At 38.5% G+C, this 26783-nt stretch overlaps 1 protein-coding gene across 3 annotated transcripts in view; it reads left to right on the top strand.

The window, feature by feature from the left end:
• Positions 1-26783, top strand: part of slc4a1ap (solute carrier family 4 member 1 adaptor protein) — a 173747-nt gene that overhangs the window by 1796 nt on the left and 145168 nt on the right. For all 3 annotated transcript variants that reach the window (XM_069887742.1, XM_069887743.1, XM_069887744.1), the window contains exons 2-3: positions 5377-5572; positions 10996-11118. In XM_069887742.1, coding sequence (XP_069743843.1) covers positions 5377-5572; positions 10996-11118 — 319 coding nt within the window. The remainder of the gene's footprint in view (positions 1-5376; positions 5573-10995; positions 11119-26783) is intronic.

Genomic DNA, 26783 nt, shown 5'->3' with positions numbered 1-26783 from the left:
AGAAACCTGTAGATCAGTGGCTCTCAACCTTTTTCTTTCCACTCACATACCACTTTAAGTAATCCCTATGCCATAAGTGCTCAGTGATTAGTCAAGGATTGCTTAAGGTGGTATGTGGGTGGAAAGAAAAAGTTTGAAAACCACTGTTTTAATTGTACCTAATGTACTCATTATGTGCACAGTTTCATAACTCCAAAGGAAATATTTCAGTAACAATTGGGTCTAGAGCAGTTCTTAACCTTTGCTTCCCACTCACATTCCACCTTAAGTAATTCCTTACTAATCACAGAGCATCTATGGCATGGGAAATACTTAAAGTGGTATGTGAGTGAAAAGAAAAAGGTAGAGAACCGCTGCTGTAGATGCAGCAACGATTAAATGTTTTCAAAGAATGTGACTGAAAATAAAGTAAAAATGCTTTAAGATTTATATATTCATGCAACTGAGGTGTGTTCAGTGTAAATACAGTATTGTATTTTAAACTATTTATTCTTAGTGCAGGTTTATTAGTTAGGCATTGTAAGATCATGTCTCAAGCAACCAGAAAATTTACATATCTGCATCAACCAATCCCCATAGGTGCCAGATACCAGTGTTTTACCATATAAGGTATATAACCAACATTTTGGGCCTGAACCCTTCATCAAGATACAAAGGGCTCAGGTCAGAAATGTTGCTTATGTATATTTTTGCCTCCTATGAAGGTGGCGGGGCTTGCTGAGTTTCTCCAGCACTTCTGTGTATCCTTTATTTTGTGCTCATCCTATCAAAATGCACCACCTCGTGTTTCTCCCCATTATGCTTCAACTGCTAATGTTTACCAGTCTACCAGTCTGCTTATATTGTGCTGCAGTTGATCACTGTCCTCTTCACACTTCATAATCGTGCTCATAATTTCAACTCTAGTGAACCGCATGCATTAATTTTTAAAGTCTCAACGCAGCCAGGATTGGTGCAGCTACATTCATGGGTACAACATTGTTGTTAAGAAACTCCAGGTGGAACACCGACAGAATCATGGCAGGCAGTGAGTGTCTCTCTGCTAAGTTAGGCTTGATTTTGTCAGGAAAGAGTGCGAGGAATATTAAGGTATTATATGCATTGCAGCTTATCAGAAGTTGTGAAGGCAATTTATTCATTACAAGAAATGTTTACTGCAGTGTTCATTGTTAAACTTCATTCCATGGGCCAGTGACTTCTAGATGTGACTAAAATTCTGGAGCAATTTTTTTAATGAGAATTATTTTACTTTGTCTGCACCATGATAACTCTCTTGAAAGAATGAGAGCAGCACTGTGCCCCAGACAATGCACAAGCCCTCTATTTAAGTCAGTCCTGTTGAATGCTATGAAGTTCAATTCTCTGTATCCTTCCATAATCCCAGATTTGGATAAGGGAAATATAATTTTTCACATGTTGGTTGGACTCTACTTCAATTATTTTTTGGTGTTGACCATTGATTCAAGACCCGTTCTGTAAAACAAACATGAAGAGCCCTGAAAAGACCAGTAGTAATTGCCATGTTTGATTTTACTTGTGAGCAGGTGTACTCTTCTTGGATGCTGCCACTTGAATCATGTGTCACTTTATTTTTTTGTATAAACTGGTCCTTCCAAAATGAAAGCCACCTGTAAGTTCTTTGCAGATGCAGTATATTTTATTTAATTTTTTCCTTGTGGTCCTCGCAGGATCTCTGTTTGATACTGTTAGGTCTGCTTTGTTCATGAATGAGTGAGACAAACACCAGACTGAGTCGAAATCAGGGTTCTTTGTTCTTTATTACCGGATTGTAACACTTGCGACTAACAATGTTAGTCGGAGAATGCATTCTGCCGTTATCAGCAAAATGGTGATTTTTTATACCCTTGGATACGTGCTTAGAACATCATCATATCATTACTTGTCCAATGACTAAAACTGTTGCTATCCTTTCCCTGCTAGCTTCCTGCCTCTCAATCCATCAATGTCTCTCTTATCTTGTAAGTACAAGGATGCATTCACATCTTGTTACAGCCCTGCACAGGGTAACTCCTTACACATTCCCATCTCATGATGTTTTACCTAACAGGAGTACAAGGACACCTCCCCTTCTTGTTACAGCCCTGCACAGGGTAACTCCTTACACATTCCCATCTCATGATGTTTTACTAATGTACGGGGGGTTAGCTAGTTTTTTGCTTGGGGGCAAATGGGATGAAACTTGTAAACGGGAAATGGGATCGGGGTGACGGATGGGGGGTGTACGCAAAGGAGGGTTGGGGGAGCCCTCGCCCACCAGCCGAACTACCCTGTGAACAGAACCCGTATAGAGCTTGGCAATAATAGGCGAACTAATGTAACGCGGTGGTAGCATAGTCAGGGCGAGATTGTCCTCTAAAGAGGACAAAGGAGGGATTGTAAGGTAAAACATCATGAGATGGGAATGTGTAAGGAGTTACCCTGTGCAGGGCTGTAACAAGAAGGGGAGGTGTCCTTGTACTCCTGTTAGGTAAAACATCATGAGATGGGAATGTGTAAGGAGTTACCCTGTGCAGGGCTGTAACAAGATGTGAATGCATCCTTGTACTTACAAGATAAGAGAGACATTGATGGATTGAGAGGCAGGAAGCTAGCAGGGAAAGGATAGCAACAGTTTTAGTCATTGGACAAGTAATGATATGATGATGTTCTAAGCACGTATCCAAGGGTATAAAAAATCACCATTTTGCTGATAACGGCAGAATGCATTCTCCGACTAACATTGTTAGTCGCAAGTGTTACAATCCGGTAATAAAGAACAAAGAACCCTGATTTCGACTCAGTCTGGTGTTTGTCTCACTCATTCATGAACAAAGCAGACCTAACAATACCAAAGCAGAATGCTGGAAAAACCAAGCTGTTCAAGTCCGGTGAAAAGAGGAATCAGTTAATATTTCCAATTGTGATCCTTCCTTAGAATGAAGGGTTTACTGTTTTTGAAGCCAAGGTTTGGGTGGTGGGGAGGAAGAGTGTGAGACAAAAGGTCATATGAGCATAGATGCATTAAATAAGTTCCGACTATTCACAAGGCATTTTGAAGAAACAGCAGGAGAAGGACATAAGCATGATCATGGGAAATGAACGAGCACTTTACTGGAATTTGGAGAATAAATTGTTCATTCCAGAAGGTTGCAAAGTACTCGGACAGAAGATGGGATGTGGTTCTTCTAGCCTCACCATGGCAACGGGGGAAGTCGCAGAACAAGTTGGAATGGTTCGGAGATTGAGAATTCAAGAGGAAGCACACAAGATGCTGGATATGCTGGAATATCGAGCAAAACGCAACCTGTTGAAAGGACTCAGCAGATCGAGCAGGCATCAGTGGGAGAATAAAGAATTGCCAATGTTTTGGGCCAGAACTCTTCATCAAGACCAAATCTAGTTCAGAGTTTTAATTTAGAATTAAAAGTGCCATGTAATGGTCAACACATGATCGCTCCTGTAGACACAGTGCATGTGTTCCAGGAAACGATCACCCAGACCGTATTTGGTTTCTCCACTGTAAAGGAGAAAACCGTGTGAATATCGAATGCAGTGCACTAGATTGGAAGAAGGGTAAGGGAACGGCTGCTTCATTTGGAATGATGGTGTGTGCCCTTGGATGGTGGGGAAGGAAAGAGGTAAATGGGCTGGTGTTGCATCTGGGTTCACAGGAAAGTACTGTGATGGGATTAGAGAGTCATGAAATGAGTGGCTCTTGCAAAATGCAGAAATGGAAGGGGGAAAGATGTAAGCAGCAATAGGATTACATTGGAACTGGCAGAAAATTTGAGGGATCTCAAAGTTCTAACTTGAATACGAGGCCATACAGTGACTCAAGTTCTATTTTTAACATCCCTTCCACTCTTTGTCCCTTGGGACATAAATGAACCTTCATCTCATATGGAAATATATTTAATCTCATTTTCTTCCACTCCATGGTTGCTCAAAAAAGTACTTTAAAAAAAAAAAAAAAAAAAAAAATTATAGGGTTCTTTCTACTTTGATTTTCTATATTAACAATGAATGTTTTTCACTGGAATGCAAGTTATTGTTTAATTTTTGCATGACCCAACACAATGGAGTATCTTCTATTCATCCGATCAGATCCCAGAGACCAGTGCTTCTTCAGCTTGTCCGGATCCCAGCACCCTGTCATCAGATTCATGTTATTCGACCACAATTAATTTCTGGTCCCACTTAGCTCTCATATTTCTCCTGTACATAACATCGATGAATCACCATCTCTGTTAAATGCAGCACTCTTCTCTTTCCACTATCCATTTCCTGTCATTCAAAAACAGTCAACCCAAATACATCCTCCCAACACTTGAGCTGTGTAAGATATTTCAAGGCGCCTTTCAACAACATGATCAAATAAAACGACCTCCAAAATAATGCTGAAGAGAGCAGATGAGTTTGCAGCATTTTTTTTTCATGATATTTAAAAATTGCATTTGATAAGGTACAAAGACATGACCAAAACTATCTCAGATGTGGGCTTTAAGGATAAAGGGTCTTCAAAAGAATTAGGGGCAGAATTTGCAACTCTGGGTCTCAGCAACTGAAGGCATTCACCAAATTGGAATGAAGCATGTTCTTTGTAAATACTGGAGTACATACCTCAGAAGGCAGCACCTGCAACCCTCCATACACATCATGGTCTAGTCTGGTTCGCAACTCGTTTTGTGAAGAACAAAAGAATGAGCAGAGGATATGCAAAAAAAAATTTAACGCATGCAAACTTCAAGGGTTGCCCTTGTTGAATGTCAACTCAACCTCTTCCTTCCACCTCCTGTTTGGATCTAACGTGGCTCTTATGTAAAATTTTATGATGTTGCTGCTTCTCTTTGGCAAAGGGAGTAATCAAAAAAACTAATGCAAGAGAAGAGGGAGTAATGTTGATACATGGGGTTTGTCTGGGCTTTCCTGATGTGCTTCTTTCCTCTTTCGATGCTGATTTACTGCTTGGGCATGATCACTACTTTCCAATCTTTGTTCCTTATCCAGGCTCAGTAATCCCAGAGCACCAATGGCATAGGGATTACTTAAAGTGGGATGTGAGTGGAAAGGAAAAGGTTGAGAACTGCTGATGTAGGGAAACTCCTAAAGATATATTCAACCTATTCAGTAGTTATACTATCTAGGAATCTGGCTAGAAGTGAATCGGAATCAGAGTTTACTGTCATGAAATTCGTTGTTGAGCAAATTTATCATGTTCTATTATAGGGAATATTAAAAATGTGTAATTATTTTGGCCATTCGAATGACAATGCTAGAACAATAAATCGGAATGCTAATTGTTTATTCCTCTTGTTGTTGAACAAATTGACCAAACACTTTTTTTTAAATGAATTTGTAAAATATATACCTGTGCAGGGGCCAGAAGAGGATAAAGAAGCAGAATCTGAATTCACTGTGACTGAACTGAAGCAAAGGAGTCGGCGGCACAAGCAGCTGGAGAAACGAATGCTGGGAGAAGATTCGGACGAGGAAGATGATGCTATCTCTGTGTCAGTAGAGCAGCTAAGGAAGCCTGTGGCCAAAGCTGCCTCCGGGTGCACATGGGGAATTGGTAGGTGCCTTTATCTCTTTAACCTGTAGATTTACAGCATCAATTCTATCAAGAGATGTTCAGGCATGCCAGATCATTTATGATCTAATTGAAGTAGAGCAGGTTCAAGTGGCTTCTTCCTTTGGTTAAATTATCTTTGTAATCTTGGAAGGCTCCCATCACAGGAAGTTGAGGGATGATAGCTGGAAGTCGATCCTTTTTGCTATACCTTGATACAGATGACAATAAACTTGGCCTTAAATCCTTTCATACAGATAATAATAATTTTCTCCATTAAAATGATCTTCCAGAAAGGAAAGTTGAAGATTCAAGAATAACCATCAAAATTTGACTTGAGTTTAAAAAGGAAGAATATAATATCGCTAGTTTTTTTTAAATTAAAAAAAATAGTTTTGATTTTCAATCATGAAATAATCAAACCAAGCACTGATTTCCCTGAACTCAGTCATGTAAGTTGCTTACGCAAAGAGAGGGATCACTTACCAAGCTTTGGAAAAACCTGATGGAATTTATAATGAATCCGCAGAGATCAGACCCATCTGTTGTTTGTGGAAAGGTAGAGGGGTGGGGTTAGCAAGTTTGCAGATGACACAAAGCTTGATGGTGGTGTGGACAGCATAAAGGGCTATCAAGATACAGCAAGACGTAGAGGAGTTATAGATTTCGGCAGAAAGAGTTGTTGCACTTTGGAAGGTCGAATGTAAGGGAGCAGTACTCATTTAATGGCAGGATCTGAAACAGCATTGATATGCAGAGTGGGGAGGCGGGAGAGAGAGGGAGTACCAAGGCCATAGCTTCCTGCAAGTTGCCACACAAAAAGATGGGGTGCTAAAGGCGGCACATGACATGCTTGCCTATGTGGGTGAGGAGACTGAGTACAAGTATAGGATGTCATTTTGCAGCTGTTTAAAACTTTGGTTGGGCAGCATTTCAATTTCTGATTTATTATCAGAGGACATTCATGACATCACATACAACCTTGAGATTCTTTTTTCTTCAGGTGAGGCAGAATTACCACTTATCAGTAGTGCAAAAAGACTACATAATGTATACATGTAAACAAATAAAGAACTGTAAATAGATAACTAATTTAAAAAACTGTACAATAAAGAGAATTTTTTTAAAAAATCAATAAATTGCACAAGAGCCCTTAAATGAGTCCCTGATTGAGTTTGTCTTTGAGGAGTCTGATGGTAGAGGGGTAGCAGCTGATCCTGAACCTGATGGTGCGAGACTTGTGGCACCTGCACCTCTTTCCTGATGGCAGCAGCGAGAACAGAGCGTGCACTGGGTGGTGTGGATCCTTGATGATTGCTGCTGCCCTCTGACAGCAGCTCTCCCTGTAAATGTTCTCGATAGTGGGGAGGGTTTTGCCTATAATGTCCTGGACTATGTCCACTATGTTTTGGATGGCTTTTTTGCTCAGTGGTATTGGTGTTCCCTCTTGAAAATACTGCACAATTCTGTACATCTCATTGCAGATTAAGTTGTCCTGGGTACCCAATCATGGGCAAAGAGAAATAGATGAAGCACTCAACGTTGGAGTGCTCCTATGTTGATGGACAAGTGGAGGCCATAGATGTAAGGTGATTGGGGATAGGTTTAAAAATTGATGGAGGGAAGCCCTCACACAGGTTAGAGGGTGAACTGCCAGAGGAAGTGGTAGAAGCAGGGACAATAGTAACATTTGAAGGTCATTGTGGCAGGTACCTGGATAGGAAATGAGAGGAGGGATTGGAGCCAAATACAGACAAATGGGACTAGCTTAGTTGGCAGGGACAAGTTGTGCCGACAGGACTATTTGCACTGTAGAAATCTATGACTCTACCGTCTGTTTTCCAATAAAACCTGATGCTTCTGATCAGGGTCATGTTCCGGAGATTAAAATGCACCCTAATGCTGGAGGAACTCAGCCAGTCTTTTCAGCACCTCATTATAAAAATATATTGCCGATGTTTCGGACCTGAGCCCTTCTTCGAGGGAAAAGTCGAATAACAGTAGATGTTGGCTCTTCTCCACAGTTGAGATGGTTATGGGGCAGAGGAAACATGCAGTAAAGCAGCTCAAACGTCCAGAAACACGTAATGTGGAAAGAATGACCCACACACCCAAGAAGTTGAAGTCAAAGACTGGTTTATTGCACTGGCAACTTGGCTTATATTCTCTACCTGTCACTGACAAAAGGAGTGACGTCGTGGGAGCGCTGGCCTCTGATTGGTCAGTGTTCCCACTGTTGCTCGTTGCTTCTCGCCATGAGGGTTGTCACCTGAGATGAAGGTTGTTGACCCTTGTGGGTTCTGTGTGGTCTCCGTGTTAGTCAGCCACTTTGTGTACCAAGTCGAGTCCCACTTAGTAGGCCGCTACATGACCCACCACCCTCCTCCCAGAACCAGCGATCTGAGCGCTGTCTGCCACTTTTGGTGGCCTCCCTCTGTATTGCGGGAGCTGTGTGGAGACCAGTTGGCTAATGTCCAGATGTGGTGGCTTGAGGCGGTCCATGGTGAAAGTCTCTTCCTTATCGCCAATATCCAGCACACACGTCGACCCATTTTGTCTGACTACTTTGTACGGGCATTGCAGAGGTGTCTGCTGTGCCCCCCCTCTGAACGAAGGTCTCGAAGTCTTTCGGGACATAGGACTTGGCCTGGGCGTGCAGCAGAGGCTGCAGCGGGGCTAAAGTACCCAGACTTTCTCTCAGCTTTCTCAATGAGGCCGTATGATCCTCTGGGTTCTTGGCAGTAGCCAAGAACTCCCCTGGTGTCACCAAAGGCTCACCATACACCATCTCAGCTGCTGAGCCTTTGAAATTTTCTTTCATTGAGGTGCAAATCCCCAGGAGGACCCAGGGTAGCTCATCTGCCCAGTTCGGTCCCTTGAATCACGCCATCAAGGCCTCCTTTAGGTTCCTGTGAAACTGCTCCCCCAACCCGTTGGCCTAAGGGTGATATGCCATGGCATGGTGGAGCTGGGTTCCCAGTGCTGCTCAGAATCCCGAAATGAACTGTGTGCCTCTACTGGAAGTCATGTGCTCCGGAATTCCAAATCAGTGCCCTGGCGCAAGTCTCGGCCAGTGGGACAGCTTCCGGCCACCTCGTGAAGAGGTCAACCATGATGAGGAGGTATCTTTCCCCACGGGAGACCGGTAGTGGCCCTCCTATGTCATTGTGGATGTGGCGGAACCTATGTCGCACTGGCTCGAATGTCGGGGGGTTCCTTGATGTGTGTCTGTCTTTGAACATCTGGAAGAGGATGCAGGTCTTGGCCCACTGACTGACCTGATTCCAGAGGCTGTGCTAGATGAACCTGCTGGCCACTATTTTGACAGGTTCTGATGGCTACTTAAGCTTGGTTAAGCACCGCGTTGAAGGGTTTGCTGGTGGAGACGTTGCAGCGGAGCGTTACCAGGGCCGATGGTGATGTCCTCCAGCCTGAACCTAGATACCTGTATACCTGGATCTCAAGGTCTTTCTGCTGTGCCTTGGCTGGGGCTGTATAGTCTTTTCACCAGGACAGGGCCTGGACGGACTTGATCGTGATTGCATCAGCCACCATGTTGGTTTTCCATGTGATGTGTTGGATGTCCATGGTGAACTCCAACAGATATGAGAGGTGTCTGACGCTTTATGGAAAGTAAAGGTTAACGGTTTCCGTGAAGACCCTGAATTGTTTACCTTCCAAAAAATACCTGGTGCCGTATTTCCAGGTACATTGCTAATAGTTCACAGTCAAAGGTGCTGTATTTGAGTGTGGGTGGTCAGAGGTGCCTGCTAAAGAAGGCCAGGGGCTGCCATTGCCCTCAGATGAATTACTCCAGTGCGCCCCCTACCACTGTGCTGTGAGAGCGGTTGGTGCCTCTGGCCTGGGGTGTACCAGAAGGGTGGTGTTGGCCAGTGCATCCTTAGCCTTCTGGAATGCCTCTCAAGGCTCATTGTCCTAGGTAATTATTTTTACCCACCATGAGTGCGAACAGGGGTGCATGATGCGGGTCGCTGCTGGTATGAAATGGTGGTGCAGACTAATTATACCAGTGAATTCTTGCAGCCCCTTGACTGTATGGGGTTTGGCGAAGCGCCACAGGTAGGGGCTTTGCTCTTTCCTGGGGTCGCTGAAGTCCTCATCGGCAAACAGGAGAGAGACCTCCTCGGCAGCTGTTCCAGGAAAATCTGCTCAAAGAGCAGACAAGGCCTGTGTCCCTCAGCAAGGGTGAGCATCTCACTCATGAGGGCAGATGGGGCTCTATCCCAGGAAATCGATGACACTTGCTGCCATGTGTGGCATCGGCTGTATCTGTCTGAGATGGAACTGGGCCTCGACCTATTCGAACAAATCGTGTGGCTGCGAAGCCCAGAAGGTTGGAAGCTTCAACAAAACTGTGTGAAGAGTTGCCTGGTTGGACCTGTCGGGATCACCAACATTGCCTGCACGCTACTGCAAAGTGTGGAAAGAATGATACACCCCAAGAAGTTGAAGACTGGTTTATTGTACTGGCAGCTCTGCCAGTGGAGCACGGTCCTACTGCAAAGTGTGAAAAGAATGATACACCCCAAGAAGTTGAAGATTGGTTTATTGTACTGGCAGCTCTGCCAGTGGAGCACGGTCCTACTGCAAAGTGTGGAAAGAATGATACACCCCAAGAAGTTGAAGACTGGTTTATTGTACTGGCAGCTCTGCCAGTGGAGCACGGTCTTACTGCAAAGTGTGGAAAGAATGATACACCCCAAGAAGTTGAAGACTGGTTTATTGTACTGGCAGCTCTGCCAGTGGAGCACGGTCTTACTGCTGATGACAAGAGTGACGTCATGGCAGCGCTGGCCTCGGAAGGGTCAGCGTTCCCGACATTGCTCATTGCTTCCCGCCCTGCAGGTTGTCACCTGGAACAAAGGTCGTTGGCTCTCACAGGGTCTGCACGATCACAGTGTTCGTCGGCCATCTTTCGTGTCGCAGTTAGCGGGCCACAACACAACTCTCCATCCTTTTCCCAACACACCTTTAATAAATAAATAAAACAATAGTAAAGAATATTCTATTGAACAAAATTTGTCTTAATTTAGAAATAGATTCAGATTTCAGGTTTATTGTCAGAGCACTCACATACAACCCTGAGATTCCTTTTTCCTGTAGGCACGACAGAATTATCACCAATTGGTAGTACAAAATAAAAAGGCATGATGGTTAAGGTAAGTCATCTATTATCAAACTGAATTGGAAATTTAAAAACGAACTCCTTAGTTTTGCCATATCTCCCACCTTTGCACTTCACTTCCCCCAACCCCACCACTTTACTACTTCATTTTCTATTGACTGTTTAGGTTACAGATCACCAAGTGTTGAACTCTTCCTCCTAAAGCAGTAATATACAGTTTTATAATGAAATGTAGATTATGTCTGCAAGATCTGTGATTGGTGTTTAAATATTTCAACAGTTGACGATGCTGTGGAGGATGAAAGTGAAGAGAACCCATATTCCATTGAATTCCAGGAAGACCGAGAAGCATTTTATATCAAAGACCCTAAGAAAGCACTTCAGGGCTTCTTTGACAGGGAAGGTAGGCATTGTCCTTCATTTTAAAAATAAAAGTTCTGATGCCAGAATAAGTACAGTAACATAACCACTTTACTGGCATCCAGTATCACTTTTTCCTACCTTGCATGAAGGTTTGGATCTTTGCTGGGATATGGTTGTCTAACATCTTTTCAGTTCTTCACCCAGGCAACAATTCTTCTTTCATAAACTCACATATGAATCAACCATTGGATATTTAATTGTGGGGGTGCACATAACTAAGTGCTATTAACCAACTTCAGAATTGTGGAGCAATCCACATCCAATAGAGTCAAATTTAAATCCTGTTCTTCAGCATATTTGATTTTAACTAATGAAGTCTGATTTAAACATATCATTCCTCCTAAATATGAGAAGGCATAAACCTAATAAACTCATCTACAAAATTTAATTCAGGCTCTCTTGGGATATTAAAAACTTGTGATTCAAGAAAATGCCAGATTTAAAATTTATGAAGGTATGTATGAAAGAGGTAGAACAACTGGAGACGGAGGTAACAAATTTAGAAAAAGATTTGCAATTAATGAGGAGAAATGGAGATGACTTATTGATAAGAAACTTCAATACAATACTTTACAAACATATATAACACAGAAAGCGATAATGAAAACTAACCAGATATTATGAATTGGGTGATAGAGCACATGAGGTTCTTTCATGGCAGTTAAAAACAGAACGAATATCAAGAACGATTATTACAACTAAAACTGATCTTAATTTAATTATTTATAAATCTCAATGAAAATTTCAAACAATTTTATAAAAAGCTGTATCAGTCAGAATCTCAAAATGGTGATAATAAAATAATTTTTTTTGTCAAATAAATTTACCAAAATTAAATTTGGAAGATCAAAGAGAACTGGGTGCCCCCATCACCTCAATAGAGTTGATGGAAGCATTGAGCTCATTACAAAGTAATAAGTTGCTGGGAGAAGACGGTTCTCTGACTGAATTTCATAAAGAGTTTAAAGATTTATTAATTTCTCCTTTTATGGAAGTATTAGGACAGGTGGCAGAAACACATACTTTACTGGAATCTTTTAACAGCAATAATAACTGTAATACTAAGAAAAAACACCCTTTAAAGCCATCATCATATAGACCTGCTGCATTATTAAATGCAGATTATAAAATAGTAGCAAAGATATTAGCGAATAGGTTGCCAAAATTTTTAACGGTTAATTAATATGGATCAGATTGGATTTCTTTTAAAAAAAAAAGAAAATCAGCAGATAATGTGACCAGATTATTGAGTATAATACATCTGGAACAAAAGAGAAGGAACTTGAGTGTACCAGTGGCTTTAGATGCCAAAAAAGTGCTTGATAAATTAGAATGGGACTTCTTGTTTAAAGTACTTGAAAAATTTGGGTTGGAACAAAAATTTGGAAATTGGATTGAAACTTTATATAATGGACTAAAAGCTAAAGTTGTAACAAATGGGCAGATATCTGCACTTTTTCTTTTAACTAAATCTAGTAGGCGTCCATTATCTTCAACTTTATTTATTTTAGCAATTGAAACACGTGCAGAATTGATTCAATCTGACTGATATTAAAGGTTTTAAAATTAACTGAGATTAATTTATTTGCAGGTAACATATTAAATGCTTGACAGAACCGGATGGCTAACCACATAAATTGTATTTAAGATGAAAAGAATATGGGATAGAATCAGGTTTATAAAGTTAATTGGAATTAAAGTGAAATTATGCCTCTTACTAGAGGTGATTATACTCAGTGTCAAAGAGGTGCCCAATTTAAATAGCCAATAAATGGAATAAAATATTTAGGAATACGGGTAGATAATAATCTACTTAAATTATTCCCCTGTACTTAAGAAAATTGATGAAGATTTGAAAAAAAAGGATAGAAATGCCAATAACATTACTGGGAAGAATCAATTGTATTAAAATGAATATATTTCCAAGAGTGTAATACATTTTTCAAACATTGCCTATATCCTTACCACAGAAATATTTTCAGGAATTAAATAAATATGTAAGGACATTTCTTTGGAAGGGCAAGATGTCGAGGATTTCCCTGGAAAAATTAACATGAAAATATGAACGAGAAGGTCTACAACTTCCAAATCTTAGAAATTGTTATAAGGCACCACATATGAGATTTTTTGTTTCCAAAGTGGGAGAGAAACCAGCATAGATTAAGATAAAGATGGAAAAGATAGAACACACCAGAAGATTTTACATATAAATGGGAACTGAGATTAAAATTTGGTGATACTGAAACTCCACTATTGAAGCATTTGATTAATATATGGAATAAAGTTAATACTGAAATAGGAACGAAGAACCCTGTGTTATCTAAAACGCTTTTGAATAAAAATAGACTTATCCCATTTACAATGAATTATCAACTTTGAATATTTGGTTCTTTAAGGGAATTAGAATTGTAGAAGATTGTTATGAAGGAAGAAATTTAATGTTATTTGAACAATTAAAAAATAAATATAGGATACAAAATGATACAAGATTTTTTTTATTATCAAAAAAAGCATATTTATAATATAAATTGGATCCAACAATGTTATTACCTAAAAGTAGTGAAATAGAAACCTTGATTTGTAATAGATCTTTTAAGAAATTTATCTCAGCCATGTATATTCTGTTGCAAAAGGGAACTCAAAAGCAGGGAATTCATAGATCTAGACAGCGATGGGAAACAGATTTAAATATTATTATTGGGAAGAAAAATTGGTCGGAACTATGTCAAGATTGTATGACAAATACAATAAATGTTAGATATAAAACACACAAATGCTGGAGAAACTCAGCAGGTCAAACAGGGGCTTTATGTAGCAAAGGTAAAGATACATCACCAACGTTTCAGGCTTGAGTCCTTAAGCCTGAAACATTGGTGATGTATCTTTACCTTTACTACATAAAGGCACTATTTGACCTGCTGAGTTTCTCCAGCATTTGTGTGTTTATTCACTTAACCAGGGCGTCAGCAGAATCCTGTATTTTACCAATGCCAGATATAGATTGGTTCAGTATAGCATTTTACATCAACTATATCTTATCTAAGGCGGAGCGTGAACTCTCACGGGTTAAATGCCCGAATTAAAAAGAATTTTTGGAAAAAGTTAATTATTTTTAAACCTTTGGAAGGTTTCTAGACAAAAATTACTATGGTCAGTAGAGGAAAGAAAGCAGCTGGAGTGAGGAAAATGCAGTCTACAGAAAAGGAAAGGATGGAAGAAAAATGGCCTACCTTGAAGTTGTAGCCAGAGGCTCATTCCAAAGCCTCCTAGGTCTGTTAAATCAATCTCTGAATACACGCACATGACATCAACTCCACCTCCCTGGGGAGCCAGGGAAGATGGTACTGGAGTCGGACTCATCTCTCCGGAGGAATATGAGGAAGATCTGCGCAGGCGTCATGGAGAGCACCTGCACGTGAGTGGAGAGGAAGAAAGAGCCCTGGAATGGAGACTCGATAGCGCCACAGCTGGTGATGCTGGCAAGAGAGAGGAAGTGCAGCCTGAAGAAAAGCTGTCAGATCCTTTAGAATCGTCTTCTGGCAGTGAACAAGAAGATGAAGGAGATCAACAAATTTCAGATGATTCAGAAGTAATGGAATATAAAGGAATGGTAGGAGGCCTTCTGAAGTTAAAAGACAAAGATCAGAAATTTTTAAAAAATATGTAAGTTGATGGTGGAGCGATTTGATAAATTACAAGATAATATGCAGACTATCCAGTGTAATGTAAATGACATTAGATTGGATATGAAAACTGTGGCTTCTGATATTGTTAAAGTTAAAGGGAGAGTTGAGAAGGTTGAATTTGACCTGCAAGTTGTAAAAAAAAATAATGTGGAGATTTGTATGGCAAGAATGGAAAGGGTAGAGAAATGCTTTGGGGAAAAGCAGAAGAAAGCAATGATGTAAAAAAATGGATATATTGGAAAACCATAGTAGACATAATAATGTCAAGATTGTGGGCCTCGAGGAAAATACTGAAGGAAATGGGAAGTCTGAACTTTTTTCAAAAATGGATTCCTTAAGTTTTGGGAGAAGAGAATTTTTCAAATGGAACTGAATTAGAAAGAGCTCATAGGGCATTCAGGAAGAAACCACTGGCATCTCAACCACCTAGAACAGTATTGATTAAGTGTCTTCGCTTTCATGACGAGGAAGAACTTTTAAGACTGGAAATTGAGAAGGCAAGTCAACAAACTGGGCCTACGGTGATTGATGGAAATGAAGTTTTCTATCATATGGACTTGAGTAGAAATGTGGTGGAGGGAAGGAAAAACTTGAATTCAGAAAAAGCAATTCTTTGGAAAATAGGTTTATCTACTTTTCGATTTCCAGCTGTGCTGAAGGTGTTTATTCCAAATGATTGTCCAAAATTTTTTCGAAGATGAAAGAGAAACAAGATTTTTTTGCTGAATCTCTTGGATTAAGGAGAAAATTCAAGAAAGTTTGGGAGGATCTAGTCCTGGTCGAGAGGCCCATAGAGAAGAGCTGCAGATACAGATTTCACTAAATAAAATTGCACCACTTCAAGTTGTAAACCATGAACAAGGACCATATAGTGATTTGAAGGAATTGACTTCTTACTGTCAATTATGAAAAGATATTTGATGTTTTTTAAGGGACTGTCCTTTTTTGATTTAAATTGTGAGATTATTTTCCCTGGGAGGGAGAGGGGGTTGTTCACTTGTTTGTTTTAACCATTATGTGCCTTTTTGTGGCTACTGACACCACCTTTATAGTAGAGATGGGGTAACGCTATTTGCTGTAATCAGCATTTTTAGGGAGTATTTTTTTTGTTTTTTACTAGTTTTTTTTTTCTTCTTTGGACAGAGTGCTTCGCAGGAGTTTATTGTATTAGAAAGAGGAGACCTCAAAGATTTAGATGGGGAGAGATAGGATTTTAAGATAATGGATATTTTTTTTTTAGTTTTAATATTAACAGTCTTAACAATCTGATCAAAAGGAAGAGAATATTAACGTACAAAAAAAATGAAAGTAGATATTGCTTTTATACAAGAAGCACACTTGACAGAGAACATTTAAAATTAGAGGTGCAGCAGTACGCTGGTGGGTAGAATTAACAGCTCCAAACTCATGATAGCTTGACACAACAGGCTGGCAACTAGCCACTACAGCATAGTGACTCAGATGCACCCGTAGGTCTGCTGAGAAGCCCTGGCCTACTCCACGTGAATGTCGTGAGGTAGTACGTACTCCAAATGTCATGACGCCAGGTCACCTGTTGTTTGTCTATATCTAGCCTGACAACACATCTCTTTTACTCTTCGCTAAAACCTGAGGTGTGGTCTCGTTATTCATCTTATTTCAACTTGATGGTATTTGTCTACAACTTACTTCTGCCACAGAGGGATGGGGTCGGTCAAGTGACAGCTTCATCTTTTAGCTCAAAAGCTAGAGGAGTAGCAATTAAGAAAACGTTACTGGTGAAAATTCAAGCAGTTATAATGGATATTGTATGTTATAGTTCATTGTCAAGTTTATTCTGAAATGTGAACGCTCATGAGTATTTATCCACCAAATGTTGATGATGAGGATTTTATAAGGGAAACTTTTTTACATTTAGTAGAATCACATGAAAAGATATTATTAGAAGGGGATTTTAATTTTTGTTTAGATCCAATATTAGATAAATCCAAACGGTTTGGGTAGTAAGAATGAAAGCAGCTAAGAGGGCACTAAAGCTGATGAAAGAATTAAATGTAATTGGCATTTGGTGTCAGTTGAATCCTACAGAAAGGAATTATTCTTATAGACATAATTCTTATTGAAGAATTTTTTTTTTCCGATATCAGCTCATTTACATGAAAGAATTAAATGCATAAAATACAAGGCAAGATATTTATCTGATTATTCTCTATTAATGACATGTTAAATTTCTGAAAAAGGACATTTTCAATGTAGATGGAGGTTTAACTCTGTTAAAAAGAGTGGATTTTTGTGATTTTTATGAGAACAAATCCATTTGTTCTTGGAAATAAACTCTATGGAAAATAAATTTATCATATGCGTTGCACTTAAAGCATATTTCAGATGTCAACTAATTAGTTATTCTGCTAAAATTAAAAAAAGACTACATGAACAGGTTTAACCAGTTGGATCAAGAAATAGATAATTTAGAAAAGGAGATACAGAAGAAAGCTACTGAAGAAAATAAGAAATTTTTCATAAGAAAGTTCGATATAATACTATTCAAACAGTCAATAGTGTAAAATGTGTGCAGGATAGCTTTTTACATCAATATGTGGAAGTACCAACTAGAGAGGGAGCTGTGTTGGATTTACTTTTGGGGAATGAGATGGGTCAGGTGACGGAGGTATGTGTGGGGGAGCACTTCGGGTCCAGTGATCATAATGCCATTAGCTTCAAGGTAACTATGGAAAGGGATAGATCTGGGCCCAGAGTTGAGGTTTTTGAGTGGGGAAAAGCGAGGTTGGAGGAGATGCGAAAGGATTTACAAGGGGTAGATTGGGACTATTTGTTTTCTGGGCAGGATGTAATAGAGAAATGGAGGTCTTTTAAAGGAGAGATTTTAAGAGTACAAAATCTTTATAAACCTGTTAGGTTGAAAGGTAAGGTCAAAAGTTTGAGAGAGCCACAGTTCTCAAGGGATATTGGAAACTTGTTTGAAAAAAGAGGGAGTACTACAATAAATATAAGGAACAGGGAAAAAAGGAGATGTTTGGGAACTATATTGAATGTAAAAAGAATCTTAAGAAGGAAAGAAAAGCTAAAAGAAGGTATGAGGTGGCTATAGCAAGCAGGGTGAAAATAAATCCAAAGGGTTTCTACAAATATGTAAATAGCAAAAGGAAAGTGAGAGACAAAATTTGTCCAATAGAGAATCAGAAAGGACAAATGTGTGTGGAGCCAAAAGAGATGGGGGAGTTCTTGAACAATTTATTTTCCTCAGTATTCACTGAGGAGAAGGATATTGAACTGTGCAGGGTAAAGGAAGCAAAGGGGGTAAATATGGAGACTAAAGTGATTAAGAAAGAGGTAGTCCCGGAGCTTTTGAAACCTATAAAGTTGGATAAGTTTCCAGGTCCTGACAGGATTTTCCCCAGGACCTTGAGAGAAGTTAGTGAGGAAATAGCGGAGGCTCTGGCAGTGATTTTACAAATGTCATTAGAAACGGGTATAGTGCCGGAGGATTTGCGTGTTGTGCATGTGGTTCCTTTGTTTAAAAAGGGTTCGAGGAGCAAGCCTAACAATTATCGGCCTGTAAGTTTGACGTCTGTGGTAGGTAAATTGATGGAAAGCGTTCTTAGAGATAGTATATATAGATAGTATATATAAGTATATGGAGGGACAGGGTCTGATCAGGGACACTCAACACGGATTTGTGCGTGGAAGGTCATGTTTGACCAATCTTGAAGTTTTTGACTAGAAATGTTGATGAGGGTAGAGCAGTGGATGTTGTTTATATGGATTTCAGTAAGGCCTTCGATAAGATTCCGCATGGGAGGTTAGTTAGGAAGGCTAAGTCCTTGGGTATTAATTTGGAGATAGTCAAATGGATTCAACACTGGCTAGAAGGAAGGTGGCAGAGAGTAGTAGTAGATAGTTGTTTGTCAAGATGGAGGCCGGTGAAAAGTGGTGTACCTTAGGGTTCGGTATTGACACCATTGATGTTTGTCATATATATTAATGATCTGGAGGATGGGGTGGTAAATTGGATTAGTAAATATGCAGATGATACTAAAATAGGGGGAACTGTGTATGATGAAGAGGGTTTTCAAAGATTGCAGAGGGATTAAACTGCTTAGAGGAGTGTGCAGAAAGATGGCGGATGGAGTTTAATGCTGATAAGTGTGAGGTGCTTCATTTTGGAAAGAATATTCAAAGCAAGATGTATGTGGTTACTGGGAGGGTATTGAAGAATGCAGTGGAGCAGAAAGATCTAGGAATAACTGTGCATTGTTCCCTGAAGGTAGGAGCGCATGTGGATAGGGTGGTGAAGAAGGCCTTTAGTTTGCTTGTCTATATAAATCAGTGCATAGAATATAAGAGTTGGGAAGTAATGATGAAACTGTACAAGGCATTGGTGAGGCCAAATTTAGAGTACTGTGTGCAGTTCTGCTCACCGATTTATAGGAAGGATATCAACAAGATAGAGAGAATGCAGAGAAGATTTACAAAAATGTTGCCTGGGTTTCAGCATCTGGAATACAAGGAGAGATTGAGGAAATTAGGTCTTTATTCCTTGGACCGTTGAAGGCTGAGAGGGAATTTGATAGAGGTGGTTAAGATAATGAGAGGGATAGATAGCTTTTCCCATTGAGAGTAGGAGAGATAGATACAAGAGGTCATGGATTGAGAGTTGACGGGCAAAGGTTTAGGAGTAACATGAGGGGAAACTTCTTTACTCAGAGAATGGTTACTGTGTGGAATGGGCTTCCGGGAAAGGTGGTGGAGCCAGGGTCAATTTTTTCATTTAAGAAAGAGTTGGATTAGTATATGGATGTGAGGAGGATGGAGTGGGCAGAGTGCTGGTAAGTGTGATTAGAGCAGGGTACTTTGATCAGTGTGGACTAGAAGGGCCAAATTGGCCTGTTTCCATGCTGTAAATGTTGTATGATTATATGGTTATAAAAATTAATTCTAAGAAGTAACCAGATATGAATTAGAAGAAAAAGCACATAAGGTGTTAGCATGGCAGTTGAAAGCTAGAACAATAAATGTGGTTAAAAAAAATCTGGAATAATTATAAGGCTCAGGAGATAAATTTTTATTTTAAGGATTTTTATATGAAATTATATCATTTGGAATCAGTTTAAGATGAGAATAAGATAAATAGATTTTTATCTCAAAGAAATTTTGCTAGTTTGAATGATCAAGAAAAAAATAATTTAAATTGTGATTTTATAGTAAAATAAATTATTAATTCACATCAAAGTAATAAATCACCAGGAGATGATGGATTTCCACTAGAGTTTTTATAAGAAATTTAAGGATATTTTGATGCCTCCTTTTCTGGAGGAATTAAATCAAACAGTAGAAGTAAAATCTCTGCCGGATTCCTTTTTGAATGCAATTATTACTGTGTAATTGAAGAAGGATAGAGATTTGTTGAAACCAACGTTATATAGATCAATTTCATTGTTAAATGTAAATCATAAGATACTAACCAAAATATTAGCAAATAGACTGGCAAAATATTTACCTAAATTATGACATCCGGATCAAAAATATTTTGTTAAGAATCGGAAAGATCTGCAAGATCTGCAAGATCTGCTGCAAGATCGATTAGTTTAATACATTTCGATCAAAAGAGAGGAGATTTAAGTATAGCTGTAGTTTTAGATGCTGAAAAAGCTTTTGATAGATTAGAATGAGATTTCCTGTTTAAAGTTTAGGAAAATGTACGTTAGGATCAGTATTTTTGACTGGGATTAAATGTTATGTAAGGAACTTAGTGCAAAAGTTGTGACTAATGGTCAGGTTTTGACAAAATTTTATGTAACTAGATCAAATAGACAAGGTGTCCATTATTACCAGCTTTATTTATTTTAGCAATTGAACAGTTAGCTGAATTAATAAGAAAAGATCTGAAGATTACTGGTATAAAGGTGAATCAAGAAGAATATAAAATAAATTTATTTGCTGTTGATGATTTGATTTATTTAACTGATCCTTTTAAATCTTTAGGCCAGTTAAAAGTTAGATTAAAAGAATATGGTGAAGTGTCATTATAAAATTAATTGGGATAAAAGTGAAATTATGTTCTTAGTTAAAGAAAACTTTGCACAAATGTAAAAACATTATTGATTTTAGATGGCCAACTGTAGGCATATAATATTTAGGTATTAGAGTAGATTCAGAATTTTAAAAAAATTATTTAAATTAAATTATTTGTCATTATTAAAATAAAAATAGAGAAGATTTAGATGATTTATTACATTAATAGGTAGGATAGACTGTATTAAGATGAATATCTTTCCTAGAATACAATCTCTTTTCCAATTGGTTTCAATTGATATTCCTCAAAAAAAGAGAATTTTTATGGAAAGGAAAAATGGCAAAATTTTCATTAGAAAAAATTCACTTGGAAATATGATATGGGAGGTTTGCACCTCCCTAATTTTAAGAATTATTATAAAGCTGCATTATTATTAATGCAATGTATGACTCAGAAAAAAAATCCTGCTTGAGTAAATATAGAACTTAGTAAAATAGGGGAAACAAACCCTTCAGATTTTATTTATAAATGGATTGGGAGAATGTTAATAGCAAATAAGGAAACTTTTATTTTTGCTATTATGGAATAAAGTTGATAAGGAGGATCTGGTTGGATGTCCAGGAAAACACCGCTATTTCAAAAGAGATTTATTCCTTTTTCTATGTGGAATCGATATCTAAAGATTTGACAACAGTGTGGTATTAATAAGATTAAGGATTGTTTTGAGGAAGGTAATTTTATTACATTTAATCGACTGATGGAAAATTTTAATACATCTGAAAATACTAAATGATGTTATCAACTTCATAATTTTTTTGAGAAATTTTTGGTCAAGATTTGAAATTGTCAACAGCAACAGACGTAGAAGAAGCATTGTTATTGTAATGGAAAAATAAAGAAATTTATTTCAGAAATGTGTAAGTTATAACAAAAGAAAGATAAGAAATTAGGAATTCAAAAATCAAGGCAAGGACGGGAAGTAGATTTGAATATACAAATAGTTGAGAAAAATTGACTGAAGAAGTTATGAAAAGTACAATAAATGTGAGATGCAGACTAGTTCAATGCAATTTTATTCACCAATTATATCTCACTCCTCAAAAGATAAATAAATAGAATCTGATTTACTTGGATTTATGATTGAGATGTGAACAGGAAGTTGGCACTTTTCTGCATTCTACGTGGCAATGTCCCAAAGTTGGACCTTTTGGTTGAAAATAGGTAATTTTTTAGAACAAATAACCAGGACAAAATTCCCACGGGATCCATTGTTACTTCTATTAGGAGATGTTAAAGGAATTACATTTAAATTAAAACTGAATATTTATCAAGTTAAATTTTGTCTGAATTGCATTAGCTTTTGCTAGAAAGTGCATAGCCATTATCTTGGAAATCAGATATAAATTTGGCAATGGCAAGATGGCATGCTGAAGTTCAAAGCTGTATACCACAAGAAACTAACATAATTTATGAGATAAATATTGAAAATATGGAGCCCATACTTACAAAAGATTGGTTTAAATATTTAATTGAATTTTTGATTTTTTTTTCTAAGGTCTATACAATATTATAGTAATAAATTTTCTGTTGAAGGGCTCTGTCCTTTCTATCTTTCTCTCTTTTTTTTCTCTCTTTCTCTCCCTCTCTCTGCATGGTGTTAGTATGGGATGATTTTGTGCGGGGGGGGGGTGCCTGGGTAGATCTATATTACTATCTTATTTTCTCTTTTTTATATGCTACATATATTGGGATTTGAATTGCATGTAAAATGAACCAATTTATTGTGGGTTTAAATGTATAAATAAAATATTTTAAAAATATGCATATTACCCTTCAAAAATTACACAGAATGGTCAGATCTGTCAGATCAGTATTTTAAATGTAGTCAAGAGATTGGTACTTTTTTTTACATTCTACATGGTCATGTCCAAAATTGAGACCATTTTGAATAGAGTTAGGAAATTTTTAGAGCAAGTCACAGGAGATAAATTTCCACAGGATCCAATGTTATTTTTACTGTGTAATATTTCTGGGATAAGACCAAAATTGAAACTGACTTTATATCAAAAAGAATTTGTAAAAATTGCATTAGCAGTTGAAAGAAAATGTATAGCAGTGACCTGGAAATCAGATTCTCATTTTGGTTTGAAAAGATGGCACGTGGAAATTCATTGCTGAATACCTCTTGAGAAGATTATGTTTAACTTAAGAAATAAATATTATAGTTTTGAAAATTTGGTGTCCATGTTTACATATTATAGGTATAAATTTATAAATGGCTTTCCCTAAATATCGTGAAATCTCATTGGAATAAATAAACAAATAAAATTGAGAAAGTGTTAGAATCGAGTGAATGGTAATCACGTCTGCTGTTTATTTTTTCTCCTTTCATTTCTATCCCTATTGGGGTATTGTTTGGGGGGAGGGGTTTGGTGTTTTTTTTAATTTTCTTTTTGAAGGTTTCATAAAACTACCTTGTAATGGATTTAATATGATTACATTATTATATTTTGTATTTTGACATGAATACATGTATGGAAAATTTAAATAAAATATTTTTTTAAAATGCCAGACTTGCAAATATGTAAAGATTTGAGCAAATTAAATCTAGTAGTAATCTCTTCAAATGTTGCAAAATATCCATCAATGAACAGACCCTTAAACCTTTGAATACCCTCTCTGTACCATCTCTGAAAAATATTGTAATGTAAAGAGGGTTGGAAAAAGTGATTGGATATAATAGGACTTGAAAGGGGAAAAATTATGAAATACAAAATGTTTTCTAAATTGTGCCCAAATTCTCATAGAGGAAAGAAGAAAATAGTACATAGAGCACATTTGTCTAAGGCTAAATTGTCTCACTTTTATTCTGATTCTGACAACCTGATGTGACAGGTGTAAGAGCGGAAAAGCATCATTAATTCATATGTTCTGGTCTCGTCTTAATCTAGAAAAATATTGGAGAGAGGTTTTCCAAACTTAATCAAAAATTTTCAACCTAGATTTCACACCAAATCCTCTGGTGGCCACTTCGGCACAACGGGAGGGAATGATTCTTCTTTAGCTCTGGTTCCAAGTCGCACCATTTCTATTACCTCTCTTTTAGCGAGGTGTGTGGTTTTACTTCAGTGGAAGATGATGCCCCACCTACTCATGATCAGTGGTGTGTGACATCAATGTAAGATTCCAGAAGTTATAGGGGTGCACCAATGTATTTGGGTTGTCTGACTTGTATCTTTTCCGCACTCCTTATATTAATTATTTTTAACCTTTGTTTTTCTTTTAATACCAGTCATATATAGTATTTGGCAACGCAGTTAGGTAAGGGGTTTGAATTTTTCTCCTCTACTATTTTCTTCTTTCCTCCTTTTTGTATTATTAGATTTTTCTAAAAAAAGTTATATACTATTTAGAATAAGAATTATGGATAAGACTTACAATTTATATATGTTAGTGATATACGGAATATCTTATTTGCGTACTATCTTATGGAATTGTACCTTTTGTGTATATGTCCTTTATTAAAATCAATTAAAAACATTTTTTTAATTGTGGGAGTGCGCAACTGATCTCAGTCATGTCTCCAGCCCTTTCCCTCCTGCAAGGTATTGAGAAGCATGCAAGCAAGGTGACTTGGCAGAAATTGAGAGCGAAAGGCTATGTACAGCTCTCAGAAATTTTTTTTTGTGAATTTTCTGTTTTAGTTTCATTCCCTTTGTTACTGTTGGCCAACTTTTTCATATTCTGGTCCTTGTTCCAAATATTCTGTCTACCCATCTGTGCAACTGCTTCCAGTCTTGTGACTATTCATGCTGGCAGTTTTCTGGATCTTTGCACGTGTCCCTGTTTTCATTGCTCCATTATTGCTTGCCACATATCTGGCTGCTGTGGAACCTGCACCTGGAATTCCTGAAATCATTTTGCTTGAAACCCTTTAATATTTCAGCCTTGACTGTCAATATTCAGTTATTTACTATAGTAACATAGCATTTAAACATTTTTGTGACATTTTATTGAAAATAAATATAACATCAATATCAATAGTTCTTGCTGTGTATATTTCCAATTCCTTTTTGTTTTTATTTCAAAGCATAAACAAAATTATTTGATTTTTCCCCCCCCCCCCCCCTCTCATAACCCCATTACTAATTTAAAATTTAGACATACAGCTTAGGAACAGGCCCTTCCAGCCCATGAGTCTGTGCCGCCCAAATACCCCATTTCACCTACAGCCCTCGTACTTTCTTGAAAGGTAGGAGTAAACTGGATCACCCACAGACACTGGGGAGAAAAGGCAAAGTCCTTGCAGACGGTGCGGGATTTGAACCAGAGTTACTAGTACTGTAATAGCATTGAACTATCCACTATGCTAACGATGCAGCCCCTAATATGAAGTGAATGAAGTATAAGGGTGGGGATATGAATGAAGGGATTTCATTCAATTACCTTAATAGCAACCATTTTTTTCCAAAAGTCATGGATAATCAAGAAAAATTGAAAAGAAATGCTGCGACAAAAGTATGCAATATTTTAAATGCCATCCAAATTAGCAAAGATCAATTCTAAAATATAATCTAAGCAGAGATTTTGGCTAGTATAGAGATCCTCGGAAATAGAATGGGTGTTTGGGTTGTGGTTAAAGGGGACTACGGCTCCTAGAACGCTTCCACAGCGTTGTCTCCGCTCCATCCTCAACATCCATTGGAGCGCTTACACCCCTAACGTCGAAGTACTCAAGATGGCAGAGGTCGACAGCATCGAGTCCACACTGCTGAAGATCCAGCTGCGCTGGATGGGTCACGTCTCCAGAATGGAGGACCATCGCCTTCCCAAGATCGTATTATATGGCGAGCTCTCCACTGGCCACCGTGACAGAGGTGCACCAAAGAAAAGGTACAAGGACTGCCTAAAGAAATCTCTTGGTGCCTGCCACATTGACCACCGCCAGTGGGCTGATAACGCCTCAAACCGTGCATCTTGGCGCCTCACAGTTTGGCGGGCAGCAACCTCCTTTGAAGAAGACCGCAGAGCCCACCTCACTGACAAAAGGCAAAGGAGGAAAAACCCAACACCCAACCCCAACCAACCAATTTTCCCTTGCAACCGCTGCAATCGTGTCTGCCTGTCCCGCATCGGACTTGTCAGCCACAAACGAGCCTGCAGCTGACGTGGACTTTTTACCCCCTCCATAAATCTTCGTCCGCGAAGCCAAGCCAAAGAAAGGGGAAAGGAATAATTTGTAAGCATTCATGGCACGAGCACATTACTAGCTTTATTGGAATTCTTGTAATATTGGTATTGGAAACCGTGTGCAAAAGGAAGATTCAGGGAATAACAAGAATCTTTTTTTCTAATCCATGGACTCTTGGCAGTTTAGGCAGGATTATATGGAAAGAAAACAAAGTGTAATGTGAAGTACAGGCTCAGCGGGTCTGAGAAGCGACAGGTCTGAACGCGAGTTGATTGAAACAAAAGACCTTTATTTGCCCGCGAGGGAAACTCACCGTAGGGGTCAGACATACGTACACACTCAGGCACGCGCGTGCAAGCGGACAGACTCACACACGGACTGACTCACATACCTCAGACGAAGCTAAACAATCAATACTTGCTAAAACTGAAAGATGTGATGTTGTTGGAGAAGGTGTAGAGGAGATTTACTGGGATGATCCCTGAAATGCAAGGGCTGGTGTATGGGGAGCGTTTGAGAGCTCTTGGGTTGTATTCATTGGAGTATAGGAGAATGAGGATCTCATAGAGACCTTTCAAATATTGAAAGGTTTTGAAAGAGTGGATGCAGATGTTTCCCTTGATGGGTGAATCAAGGACAAGGGGGTCATAGTCTTAAAATTAGAAGTTATCCAATTAAAGCAGAGAAGGAGGAAGAACTTCTTTAGTAAGAGGGTCGTGGATCTGTGGAACTCACTGCCGCACAAAGCAATGATG

This window comes from Narcine bancroftii, chromosome 6, assembly GCF_036971445.1.
Source record: "Narcine bancroftii isolate sNarBan1 chromosome 6, sNarBan1.hap1, whole genome shotgun sequence".
NCBI lineage: Eukaryota > Metazoa > Chordata > Chondrichthyes > Torpediniformes > Narcinidae > Narcine > Narcine bancroftii.
The sequence above is the reverse complement of the archived record's forward strand: the minus strand, read 5'-3'. Positions and strand labels throughout refer to the sequence as shown.